Source organism: Phaseolus vulgaris, chromosome 1, assembly GCF_000499845.2.
Source record: "Phaseolus vulgaris cultivar G19833 chromosome 1, P. vulgaris v2.0, whole genome shotgun sequence".
In the NCBI taxonomy this organism is placed as follows: Eukaryota; Viridiplantae; Streptophyta; class Magnoliopsida; order Fabales; family Fabaceae; genus Phaseolus; species Phaseolus vulgaris.
Window position 1 is genome coordinate 43,604,122 of NC_023759.2, and position 26,245 is coordinate 43,630,366.

The 26,245-nt window shown below is 28.9% G+C and overlaps 2 protein-coding genes and 1 non-coding gene across 3 annotated transcripts; 1 reads left to right on the forward strand and 2 right to left on the reverse strand.

The window, feature by feature from the left end:
• Nucleotides 1-1,617: 1,617 nt before the first annotated feature.
• TRNAI-AAU (transfer RNA isoleucine (anticodon AAU)) lies at nucleotides 1,618-1,691 on the reverse strand. The gene has a single exon. It is a non-coding gene; the product is annotated as a tRNA-Ile (tRNA).
• Nucleotides 1,692-6,207: 4,516 nt separating this feature from the next.
• On the forward strand, nucleotides 6,208-9,271 carry LOC137814468 (membrane magnesium transporter-like). Its single transcript, XM_068617237.1, has 4 exons — nucleotides 6,208-6,446; nucleotides 6,544-6,596; nucleotides 6,670-6,770; nucleotides 8,956-9,271. The coding sequence occupies exons 1-4, from the start codon at nucleotides 6,374-6,376 to the stop codon at nucleotides 9,047-9,049; spliced, it is 321 nt and encodes a 106-aa protein (XP_068473338.1). The 5' UTR covers nucleotides 6,208-6,373; the 3' UTR covers nucleotides 9,050-9,271.
• A 5,965-nt stretch (nucleotides 9,272-15,236) lies between these two features.
• On the reverse strand, nucleotides 15,237-15,611 carry LOC137816073 (auxin-responsive protein SAUR71-like). The gene has a single exon (XM_068619170.1). It carries the CDS (start codon nucleotides 15,609-15,611, stop codon nucleotides 15,237-15,239), a length of 375 nt encoding a protein of 124 aa, XP_068475271.1.
• Between the last annotated feature and the right edge of the window lie 10,634 nt (nucleotides 15,612-26,245).

Sequence of the window (26,245 nt, forward strand, 5' to 3'; positions counted from 1 at the left end):
ATATTCAAAATATTACTTATGACCAATCCAATTATAATTTCATTGAATTGGATTGGATTGCTTAAAAAAATAATCCCACTCAAAATAAATTTAATTCAACAAAGCTTATTAGATTAAACTCGATTAAACGCAAATTAGTTACACCTCTACTTAGAAGTGTTTATCCATTTTTTCTTTGAAGCATACCTGTAATATAATCCAACCGTATTGTTTTTCAATTTGAATATATATTTATATATATAATTGGCTAATCATGTTAATAGTTATTCATATAATAACGATAATAATTTATTCTCATATCTGTTTTTTAATATTCCTTATTTTTATAAATTATTAAAATAAAAGGGTATGTATTTTCTATGTTAACGTTAGTCAAATTTTGCGCACTATACACGTGAAGAACCTCATTTAGTCCAAAGAAATAGTTATAGAGGTTTTGCTTTGTGTTCCTGGGAATAATTACCCTGATTGTCTCATATAATATTTGTTTATATAATATCATTGGGTAGAGGAAAAAATAGAAATAATTATCTCAGACATTTGATGTTAGGATCCTTTAATTTAATTGTTTGTGAAATGCAATTTTATGAGGAGTAAAATCAAATTTTAAGATGTATAAGAATTAAGGAAAAACTTTTAAAACAATAGGAGAGAAAAAATATTCACTTACCACCTACAGCCGAATTTATGTTGTTTATAAATTATTATTAAGTTGACATAGTTAAATTTATATTTAAAAAAACACATTTTTATATTTATGAAGTAACTTAACCTGAATTTGAAAAATGGTTATCTTTGTAGGTCAGTCTTATTTGTGCATATTTCTAATGTAGATATTTTTTTCTTCTGCTAGACATTGATGTTAATGTTGCTTGTGATATTGGGTATGCCATTGACACAGCAATAACATCTTTTTGCAAGATAATTTGACTTTATAGTGGATTGCTGATAACATTATGTTGTTTCATGATTATATGATTGTGAATAAAAATAAGTAACATATTCCAAAAAAAAGTAAGAGATAAAAAACATAAAAATTAAAAGAAAAAACATATGTACCTCTTTTTAAAAAAAAAGAAAAAACATACTACAACTTAATTAAATATAAAGTATATTTCACAAAATTACTAGTTAAATTTAGTTTGGTATTCTCCATGTCAAATTGGAAAACAATTTTTGTATATTACAATTGAATTTTACATTAATCATAATTTTTAAAAATAATACATTAAGATAAAAAATAATCTTACTATTTTATTTAATTCATATAAAATATTTATTTAATATAAAACACCCTTTAATTTGAAAAATTCATGATATATATTCAGTCAACTATTTTATATGCGTAACATGAGAAAGATCGTATGTAAAAATAATTATTAGATTAAATTAATTTTTTACATAGTATTTTAAATGATTTTAAAATGTGTTAATTTTTTTTCGGTTACTTTACAGTATAACTTACAAATAGCAATAAATAAAAAGTAATTTTACAAATTCTTTTAAATGAAAATAAATCATAATAATATAATTAATTTGATAACTATATGTTAAATTCAGTGGCAAACTATTATTACTTAAAAATTAAGGGATATATTTCACTTATTAAAAGTGAAATGGCCCATGCAGGTTTCGAACCTGCGACCTTCGCGTTATTAGCACGACGCTCTAACCAGCTGAGCTAATAGGCCTTGTATATTAGTATTTACAATTAGTTTTATTACAACGTTATTTTATACACAAATACAAATATACATGTTTAGCTAAAAAAGTTTAGTTGCTTCAAGGAAATTTCATAATTTTTAAAAATAAGTATAATATTAATAGAATAATAAAAAATATATCATTTAATCAAATAAAATATTTAATAATTTTATATAGTAATATTAAAAATATATTATATACATTAATTACAATATTTATATTATATAAGAATATGCTTATTTATAGTTCTATGTAAATACTATAATAATGTTAAATGTTATATTAATATACTCACACCCCATGTTTTAAAAGAATCGACTTCAAAATATGTTTCATGAATAATTGTAAATAGAAGTAATTATTTTATAACTATGAACCCACCATTAGAAATAATTAATAATAATTTTTTAAAATGAAAGATTAATAATATTAATGATAAAATTATTATTATATATTAGAGTTCTTTTTAATTTGATCACTTTAAAATACATTTTATAAATAATATTCGCAGTAAATACTACAGTTTTTTTAGTTAAGTTTAAATAATGTTTTAAGGTAATAATTAAAAATATGAATTACTATACATGCAAAAAAAATAATTTTATAAATATTTAAGTAAATTGAATATATTAAGAATAAAAGTCCATAAACTAATTGTTATATTCACATCATTTTATTTATTTAATCACTTTATATTATGTTAAGAACCACAATAATGGAAAAGATGTTTTGGATATTGAATTAAATTAAATCTACAGATAAAAACAATCAGGTACAAATTAACATAAACTGTGAGTAAGCATATATATTTCTCAATCTATATAATATACTAATTAATATATTTTAACATTATATTATTTTGAATTTTGTTTTCTTATCTAATTTCTTAAAGAATAATAAACATTATAAGTTTTAATGTATATGTATTTATATTTAGGTTAAACTCTATAGTTAAGAGTTAGTGACACTCACTATGTGGGTAGATAGACAGAGATTTTGTGGTCACTTTAGATGCATAGTTGTGTATTTGTTGTTTAGTCTATAGTTACAAGAGTGTTCAGTTGGTGTTTGAGACATAAAGAAAAATGCAGTGTGAAGGGAAAGTTATTGTGTTATCTGGCATAATTTGATGTGTATGTTGCAAATGAAGTAATGGAAAATGGTAAATAAAAGAAGGGAAATTAATTGGAGGGTACAAGGCATTCCTCTTTCCTCTGCAGCATAATTGTTATCTACGTGTATGATATGATGCTGCTATCTCCATTATTAGTTCAAGCTATATATCATATGATTTGATGTGTTTCTTTCCAATTATTGTGCCACTAATGCATTATCTACATCATTGCCAACCAACTCACAAAAACCACTCCCTCTTCGCTTCACCATATAATTGAAATCGTACTTTTATGTGACTCATACTTCTATCATCACTAACATTTCATCTCAGATCTCTTCTATGAACTTTCCTACTTAAACAAAGGTTATAAAGATCTCAGTGTCTATATGTAGGTAAGAAGAAGACGCACTCATAATCATTGGATTGGGACACTACAAAATTACTAACTCTTTGTCAATATGTACTAAGATTTTCCTGGACTCGATACTTCTAATCAATCTGATTTAAATAACCCGTTTCTATGATTTACGTAAGATTATGTAGATGTAGATTCTAGACATAACTTTATGTAGAAGCATGATTTGAAGAATGAAAGAGTGAGTATGTGACCTGACAGAGAAATGCAAAGAAGGCCAAATTATGTTATGATAGGTAGAAAAAGTGATGATTAGGAGTTGAGTTTCCACATGAGAGTGCCCCTCAGAAAGCCATTTATCTTCGACTCAAATCATGTCTCTACCCAAAGTAATATTGGACATAGAGATACCCCCAAAGGAAAAAAGGGAAATAAAGAAAAAACATGTTTGGAATTCGTTGTACCACACCAACCCTAAGCCTACAAACTCGTGGGTTGTTTTGCGTAGAGGAACATGAACCCTGTTTCTCCCGCAAAGCTTGACTTGGGCCATTGTTCAAGTCCCATCGTTAACATGTGACCCCGTTTATTTGACTCAAACAAATATTCCACCCACTAACCCACTTGGAATGTGAGGGTCACTAATACGACATTTTTGCATCTCTATTTTCCTAAACTTTTAATCATAAGTGCACGGGTTTGTGCATAACGGGGGAGAGACAACAGGGACCAAATAGTCAAATAAAGAAAAAAAAAAAGGTTACAATTTACTAAAGATTCTGCTTGTACTATTTCTTTATTATTTCATCATTTTTTGGCCCGCGTATTTATTATTGTTTCATCAACAAACCGTGTAAGATATATATATCCTAAGAAAAAGTGTTTCAAATAACGGAAAGTTTGAATAAGAGCAACTTAGGTAAAATATAAGGTAGAAGAAAAATTACTAAATACTTAGGAGTGAGTTTTATATATATATATAAGGATTTACTTTCGGGCCTAGAATAAAGGTCAATTATGAAGTAAAAGAGCCCAACGAGCCCACTGGAAAACAGTGAAATGATATCTGACATATGTTCGAGGATTATTACAAAGCCCAAAGATATCGACCACGAGATGTACGTACGGACTAGATCCTTGCCTGTCCTTGGGTTTTGTTTTGTTACGGATAGGTTGAGGTTGTTTTATTGTGTCGTAGATTTTGCATCTGAATTAGATTCACGAGCAATAGAGCAAACTGTGTTTGGATGTTTTTTTTGTTTGGTTTATTGTATTATTGGGAGAGTTTCTCTTGGGCCCCCTTTTTTGTTAGTGGCCCGTCATTGTTCTTGCTGTGTTGTAACTATTCATGTTGGACCAAAAAATCAGTTTTTTAAGATGATACAAGACATCTTCAATGTATATAACTCTCAAAATACTTTAATATCTTTTAATCACTCTTAATTCTAAGTAACAATAACAACACGATACCAATCTTAGATTAAAGATCTAACAATCATATCATAATATATCTATATTACATTCATATATTATATTATATCTCTATAGTGATTATATTTTTATTATTAATATCAATTTTATTTAAAACATTTAAAAAATAAAAAATTAAAATACATTTAATATCTATATATTTAAATATTATAATAATTAAAATATATGTATTTAAATATAAGGGAAACTTTTAAGTAATTGACTATTGTTACTAGAATTAGGACGGAAGTTGAAGTCCGTATAATAATAGCAACTTGAAACAATGGTTATTGTGTTAATGGAGAAACCTAAATCATTATCAAAACTTGTCATGTACAGAAGAATAGGAACTATTTTCCAAATAACATATTTGGTTAGAGGCGATTTCAATTTATTTTTTGAAAACATAATATATCATGTCTAATTGTAAATTAAATTACATTCCCTTAGTTTGAAAATAAATTAAATTATGTGATACATTTTCCATTTTAATGCGATTGTTATAAATTATGTCTCAAATGGTGTGTTTGAGATAACTGCAAAAGTTAAATTATTTAAATAATTGACTATATCTATAAATAATTGTTGCCTGTTACAAATTAGAATAAGTTTTTTTATAATTTTGATAAAGAAAAGTTATTTTAAATAATTAATTTTATTTCAATGCAAAAAAAATCAACTTTTATATAAGAAAAAAAAAGTTAAATACAAATGAAATGTAAAAAAGCAGTGGTTATTATCACTACTTAATAAGAACGAAGAATAGAAATGTCCAACAAAAAAGTGGATACCAAAATGAAATATATTATTTAGAGAGATAAAATTATATATAATTTTCATATCACTAAATAAATTTTAATAAATAATTGTATTTCAAAATGAAAGATTCTTAAAACAAACCGTTCACGGATTAACAAGCTATGAAACTCGGACACTCCTCTCAAATGACATGTTGGGTATCGGACACTTCGTATGACACCTGTAGGAAACGTATCCGTGAAATGTCCAATTAAAAAAGTATTTATTAGATTTCTGACAATTGTAGTACGGTTCTAACACAATTTTAAAAAGGAAAAATACATTAATTTTCTTAAAATTCAAACTTTATTGTATAAATTGTTATTATGATTATAAAAATAAGAAACAAATTCTTGTGAACCAGTCATGAAAAACATCTTTTTGCTCCAAAAAATAATCTCAAACATATTTGTGCACATAAATCTTTATTGTAAATTTATATAATTTCTAATTATATAATATATAGATCCGTGTCCCCGTGTCCTACATTTTTAGAAATTTTACGTATCTTCGTATTCGTGTTCATATCGTATCAGTGTAAGTGTATGTGCTACATAGTTAAGAAGGTAAAATATTGACTAAATTATATTTGCCTTTTTTATTTATATTTTTTAAAATTTTGTTTGATACTTCTATTTTTGGGACTACGAGAATGTTTTTAATTATTTTAATAAAATTTCACTAACTCTTCTCATAAACTATCTTAATAATTTTTAGTTATTTTAAAAACATTAAACGTGTATCCTTCTAAAACATGATACAAATGAAATATTATGTATAGTTTATTATAAAATATATTATAGTAATTAAATGAATTGAAAATATAAATTAATTGTAGGCGGGCATTGGGTAAAACTGGAAATTGGCGTTTGTGGCCGGCGATTGAAAACCCTGTGAAGTTCTTGCAGAGGAAGACGAAGATCATATAAATGGGTCTAGCTATAACCGTCGGAGTCTTCGGTGTTCTGGTTCTATTTCACGCCGCTTATTCAACTATCCAGTGTATTCTACAACTGATTCTTACGATTGTTTTACTTTTTATTATGTGTTTGAGCGTTAGGGCTCGTGGATCTGAAATTGGATCTGATTTTTGTTCCAGACAAGGGTCTGTTGAAGATTACGGAGGATGAGTTTTCAGGGCCTCCATTTAACGTAATTTTGTTAACTCTGCAACCTAGGGTTTTGATTTCATGTAATGTATCTAATGTTTTTTGGGAAAATGCAGGTGGTGATTGAGCTCTTTGTTGGACTGCTGCTTTGTTTTTGGGCTGCGCTCACTGTGCCTGGGAAGTTTCAATCCATACACCCTCACTCTGAGGAGAACAGGTAACTAAAAGTAATGCTAAGATGGATGTAACTGTAACCAGATGAATGTGAAGCGATGAAACTGATTCTGAAATAGCTTCTCTTATTTCTATGTTCTTGTTTGGATAAGATGTGGTGAATGGTCTTCTAGGAGAATTAAATTTTGATTTATTAGTTTTGGAAGATTGAAGTTTATGTTAGGAGAGTAAAAAGGAAATAAGATTATCCGTGAGCTAAAATTAGCTTGTCAGTAAGCTAATTTCTAGAAGTTCTCTCATTAGATTTTTTAAAAGTTGATTTTTAGTTTATGTATAGGTTAATTTTAGCTTATGGAGAATTTTATTTTATTTTTTCTTTTCCTTTGGAAAAGTTTATCTAAGGATATATTGTACTAACTTAAGTTTCTCACATTATTAGGTGTTTTTTTGGGCTTATTTAATTTTATTTAATTCCTTTCGCGTGTTTTGATCTCACATTAGAGGCATAATTTGATAGGATTATGATTAATTAATTCAAATCTCTTGAGATTTTCCTGTCTTATCTATACCGATCAAATCTTTGGTTTTCTATCATGCTTTATGAAGTGGAGATTCTAGGAGGTATGGTCTGGATGTATGAACCCGATAATTGTTGATATGTCTTCATTGATTTGGCAAGGTATCAGGACCTCACGTAAGTCTTCTTAATAGACAGTTAGTAGGCACATGGGGCCTGTAAACGTAAAAGGGGAGAGGGAAGTGAGGACTCAGGACAGTTGGGGTTTTTGATTGAAATATTTAGTTAGAGGAGGACCAGATCTCGGGTACCTGGCACAAAGGGTTATTTTCATCTGCACTATCATTGTATCTTCATTTTTGCCTCTGATCTTGTATTCCGTTAATACAGACTAAGAAATAGGGATTTTTTTTGTCAATATAGTTTTTCTATCTATACTCTAATCCAGTTCTATTACCTGTGTCCATTATTAGGGGCCACTTAAGTTACTTCTGTCAAGTTCTGCATTCATACTCTTTTGGTAGATTATGGTTGGCTGGGTTTTATTTGTCTAATATACTCACTATCCACATCATTCATAAAAAATGAGAAGGAAAAAGCGGAATTTTATACTCTGACCATATTTGGTATGACATTTAGTTAGTCTCTAGTTCTTTTTATTAGCTGAATAACTTGTTTGATTTTATAATTGTGTTTAACTTACGAACTTTTTTAAGTGGTCTGTAAAATTTTATTATATTTTAGTCATTACACAAATTAACATATTAAAAACATGTCGTTTATTTAAGCGTGCTATTTTTATTTTAAACGTAATTGAAAGTATTTAAGATGTTGTATAAGATTAATAATAAAATATACAATATGAAAAAATAGTGATTAAAACTAAACAATGTAATTAAAATAAATTATCTATAGATAAAAAATTGAAGAGTTTAAATTAATTAAAAAAGCTAAATTATAAATACCCAATATCTATTTGTATCAATATAATTAAAACTAATGAAATTAAATTAAATTTCATATAAAATATCATTTAAACATGTTCATTCATATTATTCTGTGTTTATAAGCAACTTCAATTGATAACATTTTTACGCCTATGTTTAGAGCTTATATAATGCTTTTTGGACACCATTTTGACACCTATTTTGTTATTATTGGATCTTTTGTGGTTACTGTTGATATAATGCGTAAATACTGAGTGTGTAAGTCATATTTTATGAGAATATATTATGTGATACATAGAACAATGTTTTAAGAGATGTGTGCTAAACAAAAGAAAAGTAGTGTTCTTATATGTGCTGGTCATGCATCATTAATATTCAGTTCATTGGTCCACAGGTTCCTATACTTCATCTAAAAAATTCAGATATGTTCATGTAGGTTAGAGGTTCTTTTAATGGAATCCTGAATAAACATACTGTTTGAACTCTATAGGGACCCAATTATTTCATTTATAATTTTAAATTTAAAGGGTCTTACTTCAAAATTCTTGAACATATTGTGGCCTGGGTGTTTAACTATTTATGTAAAGGCACTTATCAGAACAGTTATTCTTGAAAACCATTGTAGTTTCTTTGGTTGTGATGTGCTCTTAGTTGAGGGATATGCCTTCCTATTGTAGTCCTATACTCTGGCACTACTGGCAAATATCACATAATATGGAATTATGTGGATCCCCCATCTCCTGATTTTCTCTCCTTGGATGCAGGATTGTCTCTTTACCTGCCAACCTAGACTTCATGACCTTCAATCACCGAGGCAAGGTCTTTCCTGTGGAATTGGATGTGAAGCTGAGACAATGAGGACTGCTGGATCAAGTACCTTTATGGCTCACACGAGGAGGAAAAATATTTATTCTGGAAAATTAAAAATTTGGAATGTGTTTGAATATCCGTTGTTTGGTGTATGAGTCTGGCAGTTTTCTTTTGTATCTTGTACTTTATTTACTGGCCACTTGACGTTGTAATTTTGACAGGATGTTATTACTTGAATGATACATATGAGGAGTTAGCTTGCATTTTCAACCATCTCCATACAATTATTTGCTAAATGAAGCATCGAGTAAACATTCTACGGGAGTTATATCCTTTGACTGTCCAAAATGACAGCAAATAATCTCCTTCATTTAGGGGAATGAGTCCTTGAGTTTGTGGTGATTTTATATGATTGTCCAATATGATAGATCATATAACCTGGCCGGCTTAGATTTTGATGGATGATAAAATAGGTTGTTCAAATTCAAATTTGGTGTTGCATGGCTGTTTATTATGATGGGATCACCCTGAACTCCTTTTTATGATGTAATTGATGGATAGTAACTATAGAAGTCTGGAATTCGGGATGATGTTATATCTTTACATATGAGACTGCATATTTCAACCCTGGTTAGCGAAATACCATATCAACAAGTATCCACATTTCCACTCACTGCCATTCGCATTAAACTACAAAACATGTCTGCTCCACCCTTACAGAGTAGTGAAATTACTGATTTTGCATTTCCAAACAACCATAGATTAAAAGAAGGAAGAAAAAGGTTCTCTTTCAACCGATCCTCGATCTAGTGCAGCAGTACTACCTCTCCTAATTGGAAAGGGTCTTAAAATAAGTAGTGTCAAATAAATGGTTCTGTTCAATTTAATTATAAAATAAGTGGTTGGATGAATTTTGATTTGTTTTGTTTTGATTGGGGGGTTCGTTAAATTTTGAGAAATAACGAATAAATAGTTAACTTTTCATAAAATTTCATGAATGAATTTGATCATCTATTTTTTTTTATGTTTTTTAATGAATAAATTTAACTAAGGATGGACATGATGGATGATAGATAAATAGATTCTTTTGCCACCTCTACTTATTTGTTAAAACTGTCATGTAATGAAAATAACTGCTAAAAAGAAAATTATGTTTTTTACAATTTTTTTGTAATATATAATTTAGTGGACAACCAATTTCTAACAATATAATAATAGTATCTTAATCAACAAAAATATTATTAAATATAAATATAACATAGGAATTTTCAAATAGGAATTCAACAAGGAATTGTGAAGAGTGATTGTGTATACCTTATAAAGGTTTACATTATATTATCGTTCTTGCTATAAAAACACAACAAAGACCTTTCAACCTTCCTGAGCTGCCTTGCTTGTTCAATCTTATCCTACCGAGGAAGTATGTCCTGTTCATTCCATGTAAGTGTGTGAATAAAGGAAAGATTGTGATAAGTCTTGTACTTAATAAGAAATTAAAATAGTTAGAGAAAATAAAAATTATATGTAATCATGATAATTGGAATTAATAGATATAAATTGACAAAACCTAAGAAATTCACAAATAAAATGAAGTATGAAAAATAATAAAAAAATGTGTAATTATCAAAGTTTGAGTGTTAACCAACTACTTATCTTATGGTTACCTAATTGATTGACGGGCTTCAATCTAATAAGAAGAAAATGGAATTATTGAGGAATGATTATGGTCAATAAATCTAGTATCCTAATACATTTTTAAGAAATGATTTACTCATTTTGAGTTAGATCAATTTTTCTCACCAAGTTTGTCAGAAACTAGCACTGTAGCCGTGTACAGGATGGGATTTCTTAAAAATAAATAAATTACAATACTAATTAATAAAATATATTATAACAGTGAAACATAATATTATTTTTCAAGAACAGATGTAAAAATAATAATTACAATTAATATATATATATATATAAATTAAACTATTTTAATGTAGTTCTTAAATTATAAGTGTTAATCACATAACACATTTGAAATAAAATCGTATATAAGATTTAAACATAAAAATGTAGAAACAAACTAAAAAAAAGCACAAACATAAATATATTTACAGAAATGTAACTACCAAAATATATATGTACATAAAAATATTACTTTAGAGTACATTATATTATTGAATTAATAAATTTATAATAATGAATATAATAACAATCAGTCATTAATGAATTTAAAAACTAATACATAGTAATATTGGCAAAAATTTAAAATAATGAACCTAATAACAATCGGTCATTAATGAATTTAAAAACTAATACATAGTAATATTGGTGGCAAAAACTTACAAATAAGTCACAAAGAGAATTTAGAGTAATATTGGTGGCAATAATAAATAATTTAGAATTTGTGTTTATTTAGGATTTTAAATAGTTTAAATTTTTTATTTATTTTACATCTTCGCTAAGACATTAAATCATTTTAAGATTTATGTTTATTATAATTCTATATAATTTAAAATTTTTATTTATTTTATATTTTTATTTAGGTAGGCATAATGAGCTAAAGTTTGTCATAGCATGTGCCAGAGTAAAAGTCCCTGCCTTATGCATGAGATCCAGATTATTTTACACCTAGTTTAATTAGAAGATTTGCACATTTCGTACAAACTAAGGCATTCTGTATAATTTATTAACCTCGGTTAGCAATTTGGCAATTAGAAATATAATATGTATGCATCATTGTATTTCTTATGTTTTATAACTTAATATCATTATATTTAATAATTAATATAATTTGAATATAGAGTTATGGAAACTCATTTGAGGTAGTGGGAAGCTTCCACAAATTGTTAGAAAGAGTTTGCAGGACTGCACTAAATATAAATAATTCTTATTATTATCATTCAATTGTAATAAATCAATTATATTATATTATATTATTTATATTTACAGTATTTACATAGAAGTTTTAACTGTGAGTTTGAATATTATGTAATGAGATATATATACAATCGTATTTGTAAATATAACACTCATTCAGAAAGATGTAATTTAAGATTAACTCAAATATATTAAATATATATAAATATTAATTTCATTTTAAATATTTAATTATGTACATATTTATTGATCTGTCTTCATTGAAGGATAATAAAAGGTATGGAAGAAGTGAAAATCATTTTTTGGTGTGATTATTGTAATTGATCATATTATGACTAACGATTTTGTATAGTAGAACATATTATTAACTTTTATTAAAATTTATAACTGTTAATGTAACATATCATTAAGGTTTTATTTAAAAATTTGTGTTTGGAAATTGTATTTATCATAGAAGATATTTGACTAAATATTTATTTTATTTCATGTCATTTATTTCTATAGTTAATAACTTATTTATTTATTTAAAATGTGATAAGAAAAAGTTCCATGATAAATATAAAAAAAATAGAACATTATAATATTAAATAAGTTTATAAGACCAAATTAATATTTTTTTTTGAAGAAAAAGCATGTGCCAAAGTCTAAAATGTACTAATATTAAACTTGAAAAACAATTGACTAGAATTATCAGGTTCGTTTGAATTAAAAAAATAAATCCAAATAACCAAACTAATTATAACTAATAAGATTTGGTTTGAAGTAAAGGAAACAATTAATTAAATCAATTTGAAATAATTTAATTAATTTGATTTAAATTATAAAATTTATTGCATCAATCTAATGATAGTGATAAGTTAGTTTGCTCTAAACATGATTAATTGCATTTTAATTTGTTCAAATTACTTCTTAATGCATCATGGCCTACTTGCTCTCCAATGGTACCTCTGGCTAATAATGTTTCATATTTTATTGAGGGAAAATAACTCCTGATGGAGTTTTTCATATTTGTGTTTCTGTATTATATCTTCTATATAATAACTCCATGCTGTTATTAACTGAAAAAAAAGTTAAAATATATCAATTGACAGCTTTTTTCTTACTAAAATCGAACAAAATAACTCTATATTGATTAAAAAAATGTGAGGTTTAAAGTTGAGCTATTAATTGATCCTAACTATTTATATTTAGTTACGAATAATTAAATACATAATTTGTTTATGCTGACTTATATTATAGATTTGAGTAACATATAACATGTCTCTAATTTAGATCTAGTTTGAATTATGATTTAAGGATATTTGAAAAGAAAACTAATAAGCACTTACGGAAAAAAAATAAAAAAAAATAATTAGTGCCAATTATCTCATTAATTTTTTGAATTATTATCTTTAATTTATACATAAGCTAATTTTAGCTTATAAAAAAGTTATTTTATTTTTTTATTTTCTAAATTTTCATAAAGAAATTCAATAAAGTATCTGTGTGAACTTCCGCAACTATAATCTAATTGTTTTTAGTCCTTGTAAAATGTCAAGCTCCATCGTGTACACGGAAAGAACCAAATAGCTGTTTTGAAAAAACATGTATATAATTTTAATTTGTGATAAAAAAAATGAATAGGTTGAAATTTTCATGATTTTAATGTGGGAATTGTGATGAAAAGAAAATGATTAATGTGAATATTATATATATAACATGAGATTGAGATGAAGAGAAGAAGAAACATGAATTTGTTGAGAGACGGTGTGGAGGAGTCTTTTGCCTGTTGGCACTGAAACATCTCATTTAATGCAAAATGCTCATTTGTTCAGTCCTTTTCTCTTCACATGGGACATTGTACGGACTATACATACAACAATCACTTCCTTTCCCTTTTTTTTTTTCTCCACCCTCTTTTTCTTATCCTTTTTTTCATTCATACTTCCACATCCAAATTTGAATTTTCTCTATTGTTTCATGGAAATTTGACCTAATAGGTTATAACATGCATTTTCATTACAAAATTTATAGTGATTAGTGGATGAGGTGTAGAGATAGGGATAATATTAAAAAACGAGATTTATAACGTGAAGATGTAATTTTTTATGATTGAAAGAAAAAATAAAGAAAAATATGCGTGATGGGAAAGAATGATGTTTGTGTAAAAAGTGTGATGACAACTGGAGGTGGATTGACTTTGCAATGATTCATAACTATTTCCCAATCATTCTCCGCCGGTGTTCTCCAAATTTGTTTATCACAATTTTCTAAGCATTCCAAATTTCGAAAATTCTTTGAAGTTTCGTGTGTTGGAAGGAAAAACCATGACACTGTAGCTTAAACTAAATCAATAGAACAAAAGGTACGTACGGATGAGAGAAAAAGTGGAACATCATATAGTTTTGCTTAGTTTGATTTGTTCACGCGTAAAACGAAACCGTTGCATGTGATACCACCACCACCATTCACCATCAAACCAAAACTCAGTGCCAATCAATTGTCACTGTCAATATTCTATCCTCTTTTTCTTTCCCTCATCATATATATTATCATTCACTAATATTATTTACAAAACCTATTTCAAATTTCTAATTAATGCACAGCGTCACTAATTATAATCATCATCATCATCATCTTTTTTTCCTAAAAAAGGAATATCCCATCACTCATTTTCCTTCTCCTATGATTATGTTTGAGGAGATGCGCACATCTTTATCTTACGTAAAACTTTGTAATTTGCCAACTATATCATTTTAACACTTTTTTTCCTTTTGCAAATTGTGATTGATATTCTAATCGTTGTATCTTACTGTGAAAAAACCTTCAAATGGTGCGTGTATATTGTAGTATAAAACTTTTTTTCTCTTAACATACAATACTTTTCTCTTTATTTTTTATATCTCTTTCTTAAAATTTCTTGTGTAAATTTAATGAGTAACATTATCCTATATATGTAATATACCTGCAATTGGTTTCTTCATATTCTGTTTCTGATTGACCATGTAAGAGTGATGAGAGCCATATATACTGGACAGCTAGTACATCGTTGTAACATGAATAATGCACTTATGCATTAAATGAGCTTTACCATTTTCATGTTAACTCATTTTCTATAATATGCAACAAATTCATGTATACCTACTCCTCTGATCAAAAGTAAATGTTTGTATATTTTCCTTTCTGTAATATTTGTGCAATAAAGTTATAACACAAACAATGTCATATGTTCAAGCTACATTGGGAAAAAAAAGAGAGTATTGGCAATAGGTAAAGCCATCCATTATAATTAGATGTCTAACCTATCCAAAATGTATAAAAAAGGGGAAAAGAAAAGTATGAATAGATCTGTTGTGTAACAGCTTAACATATATAGACAGAGTGTGAATCAGGAAGTGACATTGAATCGTTTCTTCTCTATAATCTTCTGAAGTTCTTGAGGGCTGCAAGGAACCACAAGTGTACCCTTTTGTTCAAAACCATACTCTTCACTAGCTTGCTCCAGCAGCTTCAAGAAAGCAGGATCAGTCAAATAATCTAACCCAACAACGAACCTTTTTGTTTCTTCACCTCGCATTGCAACAACCGCAAAATGTCCTTCCTTAACATCTTCTGGCACCCTTGTTGCATTTTCGTTTTCCTCATCAACGTCACTCACATAACAAACCCTTCTCGTACGTGCTCCATTGGGTGCCAAGAATGGAAGACTCTTTATCACCTTAGAGATCAAAGACTTGAGCATCTTCTTCTTTCCAAGCTCCATCACTCTATGTCTTACTCTTGAATGTTCTTGCTTGATGAATTGACAACGACGGTAGTACTGTGAGCTAGATTCAGTTAGTGTTGAAAAAAACTAGCTTTTGGATCTTTCAGTGGCAGTGTCCATTGTATATATATATATATATGTGTGTGGTGTGTGGATTTGATAAAGCATAATGTAATGGGAATATTAGCATAGGAAAGACAGAGGAAGTTTCTCGGGTTGCATGTGGAGCCATGTCTATTTTTCCGCGTGCTGCAGCTAGGTACATATGATTTAATGCAAGTTTGACGCGTCGGTTTGTTCTCTAATTTTATACGCGGGACTTTCTTGTAGCCCAAAAACTAAGTCGACAATTTTTTAGGACTAATGTGCTGTTTGTATGACTGTACTGTACCATAATTGAGAAGGATATTGTTGCAGCATAGTACTTTATCCTTTTAGGACTAATTTGCTGTCTTTATAACTACAAATGTATATATTTTAATATGTAACTACTAACAAACGTACTCAACGAAGGTGTGAAACCAAATTTGCTTTAGTTGGATGGAATGAAAGTAATGTGTCAAGTTCCAAAGTCATGGATTACATTGCTGAGGGAACATCCGAGGCCACAAAACAAATCAAGGTTTTCTTGACGGTGTTTCTACGTCCTCTAGATGTCGGCGATGAGATTTTTCAACGTATGTGTTCATACATTAATACCACCATTTCCTTTCTTTTCTGTTCTCTCTCTCTCTCTCTGCCCATAATTCTGTCAGTAATATTACTTAAACACTTTTCTATGTAAAGCATGTCAACTTCAACAAAAATAATAAGAGTATAGTAAAACATTAGTGCAACTATACTTAAAAATAATTGCTACAATTTTCTTAATTGTACCAATCATGTAGAATGAGATTGTTTGATTCAAATTCAATTCTTAACATATTTGGATTTGTTTTGAAAGGAACGCATTGGGAATATTTCTTCATTTAATTGTTTTGGGGTTGAAAAGGCAAGTTGAATGAAGATGGATTGGAATTAGGACTACATGGACTGGAATTGTTAAACTAAAATTAGAGGCATGATACTATCAATAAATTTATACAACCAGTTCATATCCAATATTTTTATTTTTATTTTTTTATATTTATACTAGTTTATTTTTTAATTATCACATTATTCTTAAAAATAATTAAACCTGATTTGCTTTGTTTTATATTCACAGTTTCAATTAGCATGCATCACTTAAGTAATGGCTACATGTCTTTGTATTTGAAGAGCTAAATTTTTGTGTGTGAATGGATTAGAGTAGCATAGTGCTCCCATTTTATTGATTTTTTTTACTGATTAAAAAAAAACTTTTAAGATAAGTTATGAGGTGATTGTTTGAGTGTGAACAAATTATTGTCAATAAATTACTTAAGTTTCAACTATTAAATAAAATAATATAAAAGTTTTAAAAAGCTACATAATTTTTTTATTTTTTTAAAAAATAGTAAATAAGTAGCATTTTCCTTCCCCAAAAAAGTAGCATTTTCCAATATATAATGCTTAGGTATTATTACAGATAACCAATATTAAGATATTAAATAATTAAAAAAGTGTTATTCTAAAGTGATTTTGACTTTTAAAAGAAATTGTGACTTAAATAACTAGTGTACTAGACTATGGTTTGAGCTTTATTTTTAGGGCAGTGAATTCAAGCAGTTAATTACCAATATTATTTATCACTATGAAAATCATGTGGTCATGCTGATAATTTGTTAATACGAGTGGTATGTTAATATATGTTAATTCACTCAATCTTAATTACTTAATTAGCGGTGATCATCATTGGTTAGGTACACCTTCTGTTAATCTCATCTCTCATAAATTGTTTTACCATCAAACTTTGTAGTATATTTGGTTGGAGGGAGATAAGAAAATAAAAAAGATTGCTTTTATTTGACATATTTAATAGAAAAAAATAGGAAAGATGAAATTAAAAATAGGTGAATTTTCAAGAATATTTTTTTCACTTTACTTTTTTTTTTCATCTATGTTATCTTTATATATTTAATCAAACACATTCAATTTTCACTTTATTTCTCATGTATTTCTTTCCATCCATTTTATTTTCATCAACTTTAATTTTACCCTTTCTAACCGTTACCAAACAACTTCTTCGAATGAAATTCACATTATTGTGGATTTTCTTCAATCACATCAAACTTCTAATTATCTATAATAGTTTTACTCATGTATATACTAGTATAACGTAGGTACAATTTTTTTATAAATAAAGAATAATTAAATAAAATAGTCTATTTAGGTGTCATAACCTATATATAAAATCAGATTTGAAATAAATATTAATAAGTTGGTCTTGGACAGTTAAACAAGAAAACAAATATATAAGTAGAAATAAATTTTCTTTAAAAAAAATCAGATTAACCAATTCTCCAATTTAACAAAACAAAGAATCAGAAAATTCAAACTAAAACCAAATAAAACACATTAATGTCACTTTATATTCGAAGTTATTAGTTTCACTAGAAGTAAGGATTTTATGGTAGTATATAGTGATGAATTTTTTTTTTAAGAATAATTTAAGTTTTCAGCACAATCCAAACCAGAATACATTGTATCTATGTTGTGATTAAAAAAATGAACTTATTTTTGTTGTGTAAGAAAACTAACTAACTTGGACTTTTTTTTATGCCATGCGCTTATTTGATCTCTTTGACTGATAGAGACATGCAAACTCTTTTGGATCAAGTAAGATCTTGGGTTTGGGTTTCAACTACTTTGGTGTGTATGCCTCTTTGACCATGCATTTTATTCTAATCGCACATTTTTTTCTACATTCTACACAAATATATTTTTAATGTATTATGTATACATGGGTTGAACCACATATATATTCAACCATATGGGGACATATGCCTCCACTCAATCTCTATTTTTTAATATACTATTCTACTTTTAATTAAATTAGCATCCCAGTCTCATTACTATTAATATTTTTTTAATGTTCTTTTTAACAAAGAAGAAAAACGAGAAATAGGAGACAAATAAAATGAAAATTAATTTTTTATTAAAGAAAAATAAGTACGAAATACGATGAAATATTGTTCCATTAAAAATAAATAGAATGAATGCAGATTTTTTTGGTGGAGAAAAATAATATAATATTTTTAAATATTATTTTATTTTATTTTTTATTAATATTAAATTTATTATTATTTATCTTTCATTAATTTCAATATTTATATTCATATTTATTATTATTTTTATTCATTTTTATTAATTTCAATATTAACATAGAAATGAAAACGTGAAACACATGCATATAAACGTTTAAAAAAAGGAAGGTGAGAGATTTAAAAAATATATACTATAAAAAAATGTCATTAGAAAATATATTGATAACATGATAATTGTCTTAGCTTTATCTTTAAGGTCTAAGTTTTGGATAGATCTCGTGTCTTAAAGAATAAAAAATATTTAATTATAAAATTAAATTAATTTTTAAGTTATAACAAGTTAAAGTGTAAATTAAAATTATAAAAGTGTATCAATTTCTTTCGTACCAAGCAATATTGTTTCTCTTCATTCTTTTTATTCTCTTTTCCACAGTTTCATTTGTACCATATTACAATTAAGTGTAAGTAACAGGTGAAGTAAAATAAGGAGAACAACAAGGTCCTACGAGTGAAGCGTGAGACGAAGTAAATATTATCCTAAACCCTAAATTTTTAAGAAAAAGTATTAAAGATGCATCTGTTGGGCATAAAATACACAAAGTTTAGAATGGGAAGAATGATATGCATATATGATTGGCATTTACCAAGGATTAAAACATTCTTAAAGTTATTTTTTTTTTATTAATAAAAAAGCATCTAATTTAATTATTATGAACAATAAAAATAATCAAATCTATGACTGAAATTTTATATATATATATATATATATATATATATATATATATATATATATATATATATATATGTGTGTGTGTGTGTGTGAGAGAGAGAGAACAAGCCGAAATAAATGACCATTCAATGATGTACATATGTTATTAGCTACTCATTTGTTTAAGAACAGCATATTCAGCATAACAACATATTTCAAAATTTAAGAAGAAAATAGTGGACAAAAAAAATTAAGATCCTGAAGTGTTTAATGTAAGAATAAATTTATGTATAAGGAATAAGAATTATATTCATGCGTGATTTATTTAAATATATAAATTAAGTTCTATGTTTATTTTATTATTTGTTATGTATAGTAATGAATTTGAAGGGGTGTTGTTAAAAACACTAATTTTTACCGATGGTCAAAATCCGTACTTAATACATTGTAATTATTATTAATAATATTATTGTAGTTATTATTAATTTTATTTATATTATTAATATTATTATCATTATTATTGTAATTACTATTAGTATTATTATTTTGTTACAATTGGGATATTTGTGTTTAATTCAGGATATTACAATTGTATATATAAATTACGAGATATGATACTTGTCGCAATCAGGATCACGACGACGAGACGGCAAACCAAATCAAAATAAATTTTATTGATGAAAAACAAAGAATGAAGTTAACAACATAGTTTATAGCGAAAAATTACATAAAAATCATAAAGATGGTTTGCAAAAATATGTTTAAAATTAAAGAAAATATTTTTAAAAATTTGTATTAAGGGCCTAACAAGGATAAAACCTTGTTCCTACGTATATTTTAATTTAAAATGAAAATTCAGAATTTACATATGAAGGTTAAACAATTTGGAAATGATTGTGTTAGTGTGAGTTGTGCTTTTTGAAAAAAGTGAAACCGGGACAAATGAACCTTGTTCCTATATGTTCATAACAGAAGATTAGGGATCACTTAGTTCTAGAAGTTAAATCTGTTTGTTTAAAAAATATATTTTTCAAATTATATATTTTTTAGGGAATAAAAGTTGGTAGGTGTGTAAAATAAAAGGGGTGAAAGATAGCAAAAGTTTTGGCCCGCCGAATGGACCCAGGCTTTAAAACGCAGTGCAGTGCAGATATAAGAAGCATAGTGTAAATAGTGAAAGTGTTGGAGTGAAAATATTAACATGGGGTTCCAAAAAGAAAAAGGCCCAATGTGAATGTGAAGGAACAAAACTAACAATAATCATGGGCCCCATTTTTTTTATCTCAATCTGAATTGTAAATTGTATGCAGGCTTCTTCTTCCTGCACCCCTACATTTTTCTTCCTGCACCCCCACAATTTTCTAAATCCCGAAATTGGCCTTAATATTTTATTTGAAAAAGGACACCGTGATTACCGGAAATAGAAATCTGGGAGTGTGCTACGGATTCAGCAATCCGGAAATGAATATTTTTTTTTCTGGATGAGGGGGTGTTCCGAAAGCAATTTTTGAATAAATTATTGATTTTCGGATTGCTGAATCCGGAAGTCTAATTCTATTACGGATTTATGAATCCAGAATGACTTTTTTATAAGTTACGGATTTTTAAATCTGGAATGCATATTTCTGTTACGGATTGGTGGATCCAGAATGTTTTTTTAATGATGTATTTTTTGAATTACGGATTGGTGGATCTGAAATTTTATTGGAAGTGCCAATCCGAAATTTTTTCGGATTTTATCGGAAGTGCCAATCCGAAATTTTTCCGGATTCCATAATCCATAATGCAAAAAATAAATACAGTTCAAGTGCAATTTAAGGTTTTTAAAGAATCATAGGGATAATTTGGTCTTTGCATAACATTGTGGGGGTGCAGGAAGAAAAATGTAGGGGTGCAGGAAGAAACTGCCTTGTATGCAAACATTAAATAAATCCGTGGGCTTCCCTTGCATGCAAATTCCAATTTAGCGGTCCCGCTTGTACCACATATAAAATGTAACGAGCAAGAAAGTGAACCCCACCAACGGATTGGCACGTGAATGCATGGTTAAAACCTCAAGATCAAAGTGAAAAGAGACACGAGTCTGTGGGCCCCATGTACACAAAACTGGTACGGTTAACGCAAGCAGCGAAGAGATGTTGGGTGGATGGTTCCGGAGACGCTAGCGTTGGAGATGTGGAGCTGGTAGTGCGCTGCGGTGATGGAAGAGAAGGTATGGAGATGATGGTGGAAGATGGAGATGCTGCAGCTATGTGACGCGGTGATCGACGGTGAGCTCTGGTGGCGGCGGCTGGTTGGGTACATTGAATGGGTTGGGTATTGGAGAGAGGGAGGAATGTGTGTGAAAATGAGAACCGTCAGTGTTTGATAGGTGGAAAGAGTAAGAGATGAGAGAATGAATATGAAAACTGTTGCCATGAGAGGATGGGGGAGAGATAATGAGAGAAGAGAGAAGGGGATATAAGTGGAGAGGTAAAGAGTGTTGTTGAGAAAGGGGTGTGAAAAGTGAAAGAAAGGAGTGTAAAGAGGAAAGAGCGAAATAGGCTAGGGGTGCGCGAAGTAAGAGAGGAAGATGTGAAAGTGAGGAGCGAAGCTGGGATGAGGGGGTACACTGAATAAGAGGTAGGGGTATGAGAAGGAGATGACTCTTTCTTCCTACACCTCCATAACTTCTTCTGCCACCCCATACTAAATGTAAAATACCGTTTTCTCCTTTTTTGTGCCACCTCCATACATAATTCGGAAGGTGTTTTTGGATCTGGAAGTGTTCTTGAGATTTATAAAATTTAGAACTTTTTTTTGCATTTGAAATAAGCCTATGGATTATGTAATCTGGATATATTTCGGATTAATCCAGAAGTCAATCTCATATTTAGAAAAGACTTCTAGATTATGTAATCCAGAAACTAATCACACATCTGAAAAAAAAAAAAGACTTTCAGATTACATAATCCGGAAGCTAATCTTATGTATAGAAAAGACTTCCAGATTATGTAATCCGGAAGCTAATCACAAAAGACTTTCGGATTACATAATCCGGAAGCTAATTCTGGACCTAGAAAAAGACTTCCAAATTATGTAATCCAGAATATTAAAAAAAAGTATTTTTGGAATATAAAAAACATATGGGATGGCACAAGAAGGAATGGAGGTGCAGAAAGAAGCAGCCTAAGGAGAGAAGTGAAGGTGGGCTGAGCAGCGAAAGTGAGAAAAAAAAGGATGTGAGAAGAGGAGTGCAGGTGTAAAAAGTAACAGGGAATGTTTTATTATTATTATTATTATGTTTTGTTTGTTTTGTTTATTCTTTTTCAACACTAAATAATCTTTTTTGAATTTTTGATGATTTTTTTTTTCAAGGAAGCGAATTTTTTTGGGTATATCTTATTTATTTATTTTATTTTTTTATTCGCAACAAAATTTTAAATATCCTAATGAAATTGGATGTTGACAATATGCACTAGACAAACATATTTCCATTCCTTGACGTTCTATAAATCCAATTAGACACTCTGACTCATGTTATTGTCATATGGGGTCCATATGAATTAAAATCATCACTACAATAGGTTATTCTAGTCGATATCCTTAATTTTTAAATATATAACTTTAGATACATGTAGGCATCAACATTTTTCTGAGCATGTGTTGCAGCAGTTCAAGTATGAAGAGACTATTTCTCCACCTTCCATGCCATATGAAGGTGAAGTTTTTGCAATTATAGATGACAAGTGATTACACTTTATCAATCACTTCGTTAAAGATATGACACTAATTTCTCATGCACTTGCATACGCAACTAAAGACATGCAATAGTCCAAAATTGTGATACACCTATATATGTTTTTGGTGCAAAGGAAGATTGACCAATTATACTATCATATTTATGTGTTTCATCTTTTTAAATCAGATTTTAAAGGTGGTTTAAAAATTATTATTCTAATAAAATTCTTAAAATTTTGATCAATATAATAAACATTAATAAAAATAAATATTGACAAAAGATGTAGATATAGTAAGATTGATAGACTTTGCAAGTCCTCTTGTCTTAAATTGGATATGCAACATGTGACTCATTCATTACCTATCCCCGAAACACTCGCTCTTAGGTATCGTACTCACAGATATTTTAATTATTAGGTCACACTCAATTCATAACCATAACCTAATCAGTTTTTTCTATCTAGTATATGTTCATATGTTTTCTTCTTACAAAGTCGAATATCCCATATTAAGTTTTTTATCTTCAAGTCACTCGATCCTTTGTCTCGGTTCATCCTCCTCTCTCATATAGTGTGAGATTACCTGTAAATATACTATAAGACTCAAGTCAAGTGTAGTTATATCGGATTTTCAAGTTTAAGATTAAAAACTGATTTGAAAGCGAAAAGGCCTGAAAAGAAAAATCCATTTTCTTTGAGTACTATATAATGTGTTTGATGTGGAATGTGACCGATAGATATACTTGCCCCTCGGTCCAAGACCCTTCCCCTCAATCCTTGCTCGAAAAAGGTTTGACGGGAGAAAAAACACAATAAACCTTCCCGCCACCACTCTGACAAGTCTTCATCAAGCTTCTCTACGTATTCTTCGGTATCTCAAACTAGCTCCATGATAAGGAATCTTTCTTGCGGCTAAAAGTGAAATTCAATTCAAAGCCTCTATGATTCAAATTAGGCTGAATGTCCTGATTCTCGTCGTTTTGTCAATATGCATAGTCTATCTCGGTTCTCCTATATCTTAGAAGTCAAATAAGCAGCCAACTCATAAATTCTTCAAAACTTAATAAAGCTCTTGCTTCCACCATTTGTGAAGTTTAATGGCTCACTTATCTCATGTATGATCTTCAAATCTCCCACAGATAATCAGTCTACCATTTAAACTGCTTCAAATTAAGTCTTTTATAACACATCAAGCATGTGAAAATTGATTGTCACATTATGTGAGAGAAACTTCATCCAGGTCTTACTTGTATGTTCCAATCTTCAACAAGCTGACATCTTAACCAAAAGCTCTTCCTCCTTTTGCTTTTCATAATCTTTGTTAAAGTTGAGAATACTCCATATTTATTCCCAACTTGAGGGAGACTCTCAAAATTCAGCAGAAAATCATTTTTGTTTTGGCGTTCTTATCTTTACACAATTCACATGTTCGTGGATATTTAAAAGAACTTTTTCATGAGTTGCAGGTGGATCTGCATAAGGGTTCTTAAAAATCACTAAAATCTACATTGAAGGAAGGAGAAAATTGATTATCATTTAAGATTTGTCAAACTTGTTTAGCAAGACAACACTCTCTCCTGCAGTGTGAAAATTGATTCAGGTTCATGCATATAGGACAAAGAGCAAAGGGAGACATAGCTCTGCTCATCCTACTCTCGTGATTAAATTCTTATTAGCCATCTTCCAAAGGTGCAATCTAACTCTTTTTGTTCCTAGCCAACGCCAACAAATTCTATAAAGTTTGGTCTCTAGAGCTTCAGCTTTATCTCTCCAAACAAAGGATTAACACTTTCGGTCAATAGCATTGCACACAGAAGTGGAATAGTAGTAGTTTGCATCGTGCAGGTTGTACATATTTGGTGAGAGTAACTCTGCTAGCCATAGAAACAAGGTACTGCTTATCAAGTCTTTGGTGGATGGGAGTCCAAAGGTATTTCTCCAAATGTTAGTGGAAATGATTATCTCTAATCTGTCACTTCATATTTCTCAAAAAAGAAATCTCTATTTTATCAGTGATGATTTTGGATCCAGAACTTTCACAGAAGATCTTCGATGTTTGTTTAATAACATAAACCTGGTCTTTTGAGGCTTTCAACAAACAAAATTAAGTCACCGACAAAGCTTAAGTGAGAGAAAATATGTAAGGCCTTCTCTATTGAGTTGGATTTATTTCCAACAGCTTTTGGAAGTAACAGGATTATAATAAGGTGTGTGAATCTTTTCAAATAGAGGACAAAGATATACAGGGAAAAGGATCCCTGTCTTATCCCTGTCTAAAGCCTCTCCATTTCACAACATGTGTATGTTCACCAAGGATATGCAATACCAAACAAAATGAGCAAAAATAGTAGAGCAGCCAATGTTAAGAGGATTTCTCTTACAAAATCTCAATTTAGTCTATAGTAGCACGCCTTCTTAAGATCAATCTTCATTGTCTTTCAACACTTTTGCCCCTTCTTCACTCTCATTGAGTAAAAAACTTCATGGACTAATATTATTAGTCCTCTCCATGTGAAGAACAAAACTAACTTAGAAGGAATCAATCAACTTGTGCTTCAGGCTCCCTAAGTGTTGTGCTAAGGTGGCTATTTTGTTGGAAAAGTTTCATAGGCTTATGGAACAAAAATCTTTTAAAATTACAACATTTTCCTTCTAGAGATTGAGGATGATAGGCGTTTCATTTGGATCTTGGATGTTCTCTCGTTTCCCAAAAATTGGCTTGCCATGTCACATAGATCATCTATCACTCCCATGTTTTGGACTAAATCATAACTCTCTTCTCAAAGCACTAAGATGGCCAGAATCCAGACCAGAAAAAGATTTCGAGAGACAAAAGGGAACAAAGGAACTTGTATCAGAAAACAACAGTTGAAAATAGGAGATAGCACACCTTCATTATCTTCCGATATCCAAGCACCAACCTCGTCTCCATCATGTCAATTTTTCTTTGTCCTTCTCATAGCAGTAACTCCATTGCACTAACTTCGTAATTATATACTTATTGGCAAGGCCTTCAGTATTCACAAAAATCACAACCAT